Source organism: Musca vetustissima, unplaced genomic scaffold (assembly GCF_032173495.1).
Source record: "Musca vetustissima isolate MV318-11 ecotype Yass unplaced genomic scaffold, APGP_CSIRO_Mvet_v1 utg67438, whole genome shotgun sequence".
Taxonomy (NCBI): Eukaryota; Metazoa; Arthropoda; class Insecta; order Diptera; family Muscidae; genus Musca; species Musca vetustissima.
Genome location: NW_026879081.1, coordinates 236,810 through 245,876, shown reverse-complemented (window position 1 = coordinate 245,876; position 9,067 = coordinate 236,810). Strand labels below are relative to the sequence as shown.

General features: G+C 30.2%; 1 protein-coding gene across 1 annotated transcript; it reads left to right on the top strand.

Moving 5' to 3' along the window:
* Positions 1-412: 412 nt before the first annotated feature.
* Positions 413-4,480, top strand: LOC133323887 (uncharacterized). The gene is made up of 5 exons (XM_061532789.1): positions 413-543; positions 616-757; positions 822-984; positions 1,102-1,323; positions 4,421-4,480. The coding sequence occupies exons 1-5, from the start codon at positions 413-415 to the stop codon at positions 4,447-4,449; spliced, it is 687 nt and encodes a 228-aa protein (XP_061388773.1). The 3' UTR covers positions 4,450-4,480.
* The last annotated feature ends 4,587 nt before the right edge of the window (positions 4,481-9,067 follow it).

Below are 9,067 nucleotides of genomic sequence, written 5' to 3'. Positions count from 1 at the left end.
CAAGAAAGAAAAAACAAAAGACTTAAGAAACAAACTCAATCAATATGTAATCAAATAAAAACAAAAGAACCCTACAACAACAAACACGCACACACCGCAGCATCGCGAATTGCCATTGACTACTTCAGTTTTTTTTTATTGTAAATAACATAAGAAATAAAGTTCCTTTCACTAACACCCATGTGAAATATTTTTTTTTTTTAATTTTAATGTCTCTTACAAAATGGAAATGTGTGTGGTATTTTAAGTACACTACCTCCCCACACATATTCGCATTTATTTATTTTTGATTATTTTTTTCACTTTAATTAATATCATTAATATTTTAAATCGAATACATAACACACAGCATCTTCTTCTTTTTTTGTGAATTTTAGTTTTCTTAATTTTATTTTCGTTTTTCTCATTACAGATGAATGATTACTGGCACATACCACGAGCCTCACTCTCACCATCCTCCGCATCATCTGCTGTGTCATCGGCATCATCAACACAGCGTAGCCACAGATCAAAGCTAACGCCCACACACTATCGGCAAACAGAGCTACAATATTACGACGACACAACACAGTCGGCACAGAGGCAAGGAGGGCGTTCTGGTGGTGGTGGCAGTAGACGTAACAGTGAAATGAGTTCATATCATCAACAGCAACAACATCCTCAACATGCTGTCAGTGTGGTCGGAACACACATCATTGGCAATAAACGGGGTTCCAGATCCTCGCAGGGCAGCAATGATAGTAATAATAGTACAAGAGTAAGAACACAAGCACTTCTCAAAACATAGTGCATTTTTCATTAAAAATCGATTTCATTTACAGAGTGCGGCATCTGGTTCATTGCTGTTGACAGCAGCAAATTTAGAACGCATGACCGAAATTCAACGCAAACAAGAAAAACAATCCCGTCACAACACCCGCTCACCCAATTCCGTTTACAGTGCAAATTTGTTGCATGCTGCCGCCCGCCAAAGGGATCAGCAGCATGCCAAATATCAATTGGCCACTGTTTCGGGTGCATATGTTGCGGATGTGGATCAAACGGATAATATTGCTGCCGCCGCCGCCGCCACGGCGCATGGCATCGGAAACCAACACACAGCCATCGATATTGATCCCAATTTGAATTTTATTAAAACCAAAGATTTGGACACGGTGTCCATAGCTAGCTCAATGCATTTTACAATGGTTAATGGAGAGGCTGGTGCCAATAAGAAGACCAAAAAGGGTCTATGTGATCGTGGTCGCCAAGTGACGGTATTAATTATTAGTATGAGTACAATATTTCTGTTGCTAATAATGGGCATGGTGTATGCATTGGAAAGTAAGTTGAAAGAAAAAAATTTTATTTCAATTTTGTATTTTTTTAATTTGAAGAAGTGGAGTTTTTGGCTAAAGATAAAGTGCCTTTTTATAGGTTCCTCGTATAAATAGCGGGTTTGTAGGTTGTCTTTGCATTAAGGAGCTTTTATATACATCGTTTGTTACAAAAGCTTTCATAGGCATTCATTCGGTAGAAGAAAATTTTTATGGAATCCTTCTACAAAAATTCTTCATAGATCGATTTTAAGGATGGCTTCCACAAGAGCTTTTGTATGTATTCAAAAGCTTTTATATATTTTTAATTTATAAGAAAACTACAAATATTGATTTTAAATACAAAAGAGCTTTTATTGGTATTTTATATCTTAGATGAGCGTTAATGTCTAAAAATTTTAAAGAAATAATTTTATTTCAATGTTGTTGTTTTTTTTTTAATTGGAAGAAGTGGAGTTTTTGGCTAAAGATAAAGTGCTTTTTTATAGGTTCCTCGTATATATAAGGGGATTTGTAGGTTTTCTTTGCATTAAAGAGTTTTCATATGCATCCTTTGTTACAAAAGCTTTTATAGGCATTCATTCCATAGAAGGCAATTTTTATGGAATCCGCCTAAGAAAAATCCTTCATAGAAGGATTTTTAGGATAGCTTCAACAAGAGCTTTTGTATGTATTCAAAAGCTTTTACAGGTTTTTAATTTATAAGAAATCCCCAAAGAATGTTTTTAAATACAAAAAAGTTGTTATTGGCATTTTATATCTTAGACGAGCTTTAATGTCCAAAAAGCTTTTTATAGGTATTCTATAAATAGAGTAGATTGTACAGTTTTCATATATGTAGAAGATCTTTCTAGTATAGCAAGCTGTTTTCTTTTGGAGTTTTTTTTAAAGGGGCTTATAAGCTTTTAATACTGACTTCATTAAGGGGAAAAAACTTTTTTGAGACCTGATTATGGACGAAACATATCACAAGAAAATCTAAATAATTCAAATTTTTGGTGAAGTTATGAGCTTTTTTATATAGAAAGAGGGCAAAAATATGTACAGTACAAATTTGTGTATACAGTCCATTTAAATCGCTTCGTATTCGAAATGTACGAATTCTGCGATCAGAATTATTTTTGATTCTTGTAAACAGAATATAGAGAATAATTTAAAATGATTTTTCTTCGATTTCGCATTTGGTTTTCTTGATATTGGGCTTTTATTTTTTAGAAAGAATGTACTGTATCTCCCGAATGCAAGGATGTAGCGACAACCAGTAAGGAAAGTAGTAAAGTCGGACGGGGCCGACTATATGATACCCTTCACCACTTTGGGTATATTCAACAGATAAATCCGAACAGACGTCGGATTTTTAAAGGATCAGTAAAATAAAATTTGATCCATAAACATGTCATTCTGCAACCGATACTAAATTTTTCCATGTGGTCAGATATAGAAGCTGTATCATAGTGCTGTGCTAAATTTCGTGCAAATCGATAGATATATAGGGACTTAGGTGCACCATTTACATTATATCGGACGAAAATATATATGGGAGCTATATCTAACACTGAACCGATTTTTAGGAAACTTAACAAACATCATTCAATACCATTCATTACTCTGTGCCAAATTTCGTGCAAATCGAAAGATATTAAGGGACTTTGGTGGACGATTTACATAAAATCCGGCGAACATATATATGGAAGCTATATCTAACTCTGAACTGATTTTCAGGAAGCTTAACAAACATCGTTCTAGACCTAATTCATTACTCTGTGCTAAATTTCGTTCAAATCGAAAGATATAGAGGGACTTTGGTACACCATTTACATTAAATCGGACGAAAATATATATGGTAGCTATATCTAAATCTGAACCGATTTTCAGGAAACTTAACACACATCGTTCTAGACCTAATTCATTACGCTGTGCTAAATTTCGTGCAAATTGAGAGATTTATAGGGACTTTGGTACACCATTTACATTAAATCGGACGAAAATATATATGGTAGCTATATCTAAATCTGAACCGATTTTCACGAAACTTTACACACATCATTCTAGATCTAATTCATTAGACTGTGCCAAATTTCGTGCAAAACGAAAGATATATAGGGACTTTAGTACACCATTTACATTAAATCGGACCAAAATATATATGAGAGCTATATCTAAATCGGAACCGATTTCTGCCAATTTCAATAGGGTTCGTCCTTGGGCCAAATAAGTGACCTGTACCAAATTTCATCCAAATGCGACCTGTACTTTGTTCACAAAAATACGTGGACGGACGGACATGCGTAAATCGAACTTTTATATAGTAGAACTTTTCCAAAGGTAATAAATCGATCAACTTTTGCAGGACTTCATTAGATATAACAACTGATTCGGGTCTCTTAATAAAGTACAGTGTTTGGAAGGTGTTCCATACATCGAATTAAATATGAATATGCAATATTTATTAGTATAAAAAATTATTATCTATAATAGACAAAAATGAAATGTTCATATCGAAATATTTGTTTCTTTAAGTAGATATAACAACTGATTAGGGTCTCTTAATAGAGTACAGTGCTTGGAAGGTGTTCCATACATCGAATCCATGACAACAGATATCATGTACAGAGAAGACTTCATAAATTTATAGAAGATTTTCTAAAGGTCTTCAACAGTCAGAGAAATCCCTGCAGGTCTATGTAATATATTGTCTATAGATAACAGCCTTCTATGGGTATTTATATAAAAAAGTGATTTTTATGACTTCTGCAGATAGAAAGCTTACATAGGTTTTCTTCAACGGGCATTAATCTAAGAGGACTTTTATAAATTAAATAAGTTCTTCCAAAGGTCAAACCTTTTACATGACTTCTATTCGGTCTTCTATGGGAATAGTATTATAGATAGAAAACAGACGATTTTTTTAGAAGCCCGTATTTTAAGTCTTGGTAGCCCTTTCACGTGTCATAAGCAAATAACGTACAATTTTTATTTAGTCAATTGTTCCATTATTTTTTCTTTTTTTATTTTTATTATCACTATTTATTTTATTATTTTTTCCATTATTCAAACAAAAAATAATCAACATTCTCTTTTTCCTCTCTATTTTTGTTTTGCAGTGCGTGCCCGTGAAATGCCTCAAAGTTAACTACATATCTGAATAATTGTTAAAGAGATGATGGAGAGCCAGTCTGCTGCACTAACACTCTCAAATTAAAAAATAAAGTGAGAAAGAGTTAAATTTGTTTTTGTTCCATAAAAACAATAACTCTTTTCCAATGAAAGAGAAGATAAGGCAGATCAGCTCTTTTAAGAAGAGATGTAACAGTAGTTCACACAGCTATAGAAATAAAAATAGCAAACAATTATTAATTTATATTTTTAAATGAAAAAAAAAAAAACAATTGTTAAATTGAATATATGTTTTAGTATATAAGTTATTTATTTTCTTAATTATAAAACAAAACAAACAACAAATCAAAGAAAAAATCATTTACAGCATTCAAATGTCATTTCAAAGTTCAGAGCCAAGCAAGAGATACATGGCGATTGAGATAAAATAGATCACTAAAGAAAAAATGGATAATTAAATTAATTAATTTTAATATTAAATTAAATTTATTAAAGATATCACAACGACACAAACAAAGAATTGTGATCAATTTTTGAGGTCTATAAAATAAAAGAAACAAATTATCATTTATACCACATAACATTAAGGCTAATCAAGAGATCACACAAACACACACACACACACATCTCATGACATGACAGCATTCATTATTATTTTTTTTTTTTAATTTTAAGTATATTTAATACTATTGTTTAGTCTAATTTTAGTTACACATTTTTCCATTTGAAATATTTCATAACAAAAAATTCATTTAATTGTTTATTATATACATGAACCAATCAAGAGTCAGAATCAGTTTTTTATTATAAATATTATTTAAAAAATTCCCCTTTAATATAAGTTTAAATATATTTTTAATTTTTTTTTTTTAATAACGAACAAACAAATGTTTTCACAAAATTGCATATTTTTGTAATGGCTATATTTAAGCTAAACTGCTGTACGAATTTTTCTTCATTGTTAATTTTTCGCCAAGAAAATATTTAGATTTATTTTTTTTTTTAAAGTTTTTTTGTTAGGCATTGTTCATATAACATGACTATATAGTAGTATAAAATTTACTACTATTATGTGCAATTTATATGTATTACATGTATTTGAGATAATATAAGAAAAATGAGAAACAACAACAAAACATTTATAAATGCTGATAAATATTATGTATTTTAAATTAAAATAATTAAAATTGTTTATCCCTGTGATATGATATGTTTAATAAAATAAATATAATTCATATATAAAAATTGGAAATTGTATAGTGTTTTTATTTTATTTTATAGTTGATAGGAATGAAATCGAGAAAGTGGCCGTTAAAAAAAATGTCTTCGTTTTAAGGCATTTTGTAATAAGATCTAAATTTTTTTTAGATAAATAATCGTTTGTAATTTCATAATAATTTCTTTAATATTAATAATGGAGAATAATAACAGTCAAATTGCCACCATTATTCTTCCATATTCTTTTCATGAAATTTTGCAAAAGCAAATCGCAAAATGGCTGCCCTTTATAGTTGATATCCTTATGAATTATATCATCGAGGTCTTATCTTAAATCGACGCTGTGATGTTAGGTTCGAAATTGTCTTTCACCTAAGAGTCGCAAAGGAACAAGCTACAAGGATATCGGTGGCCAATCACATCATTAAAATTAGTGGTTTATTTGCATGTTTGGCGAGAAGTGCCGTTTTGTTGAAAACAAAGGTTGCCCAGATCTTTGATAGATGTACTACATGCAGAAAGGTTTCGAAATGCATTCTTTATAGAGATGAGCTTCTATATACATTCTATAGAAAAGGGAGTCAATGGGCCTTCAATTTTATAAGATCTTCTACATGTCTTATATATATATATATATAATAGATGACATAGACCTTTGGGTATGGAGGGACTTCTACACCGCTTCAATTTATTGAAGATACTCCTTTTATATATGGACATTTGGGGAGCTTTTATAGACTTTATTGTAATTATTTAAGGATTTTTTCCCCATTTTTATACCCTTTACCACGCTATGGTACAGGTTCAATCAGTTCAGATTTACTATAGCTACCATATATATTTTAGTTCGATTTTTAGTAAATTGTGTATCGAAGAATCATATTTAGGCCGATGGTCACGAAATTTTGCACAACGTACAGAAGTTAATATAGCCTAATTTGGACCAAGTTTTATTCAAATCGGTTCAGATTTAGATATAGCTCCTATATACATTTTCGTGCGATTTTTAGTAAATGGTACATCAAAGGGCCAAAGTTAAGCCGACTGGCACAAATTTTTGCACAACCTACTGAAGTTAACATAGCTTAACGAGTGCCAAGTTTTATTGAAATCGGTTCAGATTTAGATATAGCTCCTATTTATATTTTCGTCCAAATTTTAATAAATATTGCATCAAAGAGTCAATTTTACACCAAAGGGTCAAAGTTAGGGCAATTGGCACGACATAGTGAAGTAAGTATAGTCTAACATGTTCAAAGTTTTATTGAAATCGGCTCAGATTTAGATATAGCTGTCATATACAGTGGTGGTCACAGAATTAAAACATTTACTGTGGTAAAATTTTTTTGATCAGCCCTCGATTCGTTAGAAGTATTTTTGAGAATTTTTTTATTCAGAACACTTCAATATACTGCACTTAAGAGATTTAGTTTGAAAATAGAAAATTATTGCATGCAATTTTTCCATAAATAACGGTTTTTATGAAAATACATCGATTTTGAAGTGGCCATATAGTTAAAACATTGTGTGATTTTTTACTTTACTGAATTTTTTTGAAAATATTTTTAAAATGGCTCTTTAATTTAGTTAAATTATGTAAACTAAGCTCTGATAGAATCATTTACAGATAAAAATATCTGATAAAATCTATCAAAATTGCCAAAAATTTGTACAGTACACTTAACATTCAGAAAACACCCTTATTATAGAAAATAAAGGTTCGAATGCACTAGAAATTGCTAGAATTAGTAAAAAACAATTAATAATTCTCAAAACGAATAAATATTTGAAATAAAAACTCAGAAAATGGGAATTAGCCTAAAGGAACGATTCAATTTCAATAGCCTTTACTAAAGAAGGCCAGAATATTTTTGCAGTATGTGAGAAAATATCGATTGATATTTGTATTTATTATATCAAATCGTCTGTTCGAGTAGTACAGAATATATTTTATCAAAAAATATATCAGTCACAACAGAACGAACAAAGATCAAAGCCTATGTTGACGAGTAAAGGTTTCTGGCACAGAGCAGCATGATTGATGGTCAACTCTTGACCCTTAAAATCTATTGAACATGACAATATTTTTCCAAAATAATATTTTATGAAGAGAATAACTTCCACTTAATCTATTTTAGTAACAAATTAGGAAAAATTTTACACTTTGACAAATATTTGAAGACTTGTGTTGAACATCAAAAATGCTGCTGTGTGCCAGAAACCTTTACTCGTCAACATAGGCGTTGATCTTTGTTTGTTCTGTTGTGACTGACATATTTTTTGATAAAATATATTCTGTACTACTCGAACAATCGATTTGATATAATAAATACCAATATCAATCGATTTTTTCTCACATACTGCAAAAATATTCTGGCCTTCTTTAGTAAAGGCTATTGAAATTGAATCGTTCCTTTAGGCTAATTCCCATTTTCTGAGTTTTTATTTCAAATATTTATTCATTTTGAGAATTATTAATTGTTTTTTACTAATTCTAGCAATTTCTAGTGCATTCGAACCTTTATTTTCTATAATAAGGGTGTTTTCTGAATGTTAAGTGTACTGTACAAATTTTTGGCAATTTTGATAGATTTTATAGATTTTTTCAGATATTTTCATCTGTAAATGATTCTATCAGTGCTTAGTTTACATAATTTAACTAAATTAAAGAGCCCTTTTAAAAATATTTTCAAAAAAATTCAGTAAAGTAAAAAATCACACAATGTTTTAATTATATGGCCACTTCAAAATCGATGTATTTTCATAAAAACCGTTATTTATGGAAAAATTGCATGCAATAATTTTCTATTTTCAAACTAAATCTCTTAAGTGCAGTATATCGAAGTGTTCTGAATAAAAAAAATCTCAAAAATACTTCTAACGAATCGAGGGCTGATCAAAAAATGTTTACCACAGTAAATGTTTTATTCTGTGACCACCACTGTATATTTTCGTCTGATTTTTAGTAAATGGTACACCAAAGAGTTAAATTTAAGCCGTTTAGTACAGAATTTTGCCAATTTTTTTTTTAATCGGTTCACATTTAGATTTAGCTCCCATATATATTTTCCCCTACTGGATTGATTTAAATTAGTTCACATATAAATACAGATCGCATATTTAATTTGTTTCAATTACATGACAAAAGTCCTTCAAAAATGCGACCTCTGTTAGGATGAATCTACTAAATATACCCAAAGTGGTAAAGGGTATCATATAATAGGCCCGTCCGACTATTCTACTTTCCTTACCTGTTTTTCTTTCCATCCCCTGCCCATTTATATTCTTCACAATTTCAATTCTTTAAATCATCTTCATAATACACAAATGCATATATGTATATTTCAAAGTATATATTATTATTATTTAAAACAAAATGTATTTTTTAATTAAATTAAATATGAATACGCAATATT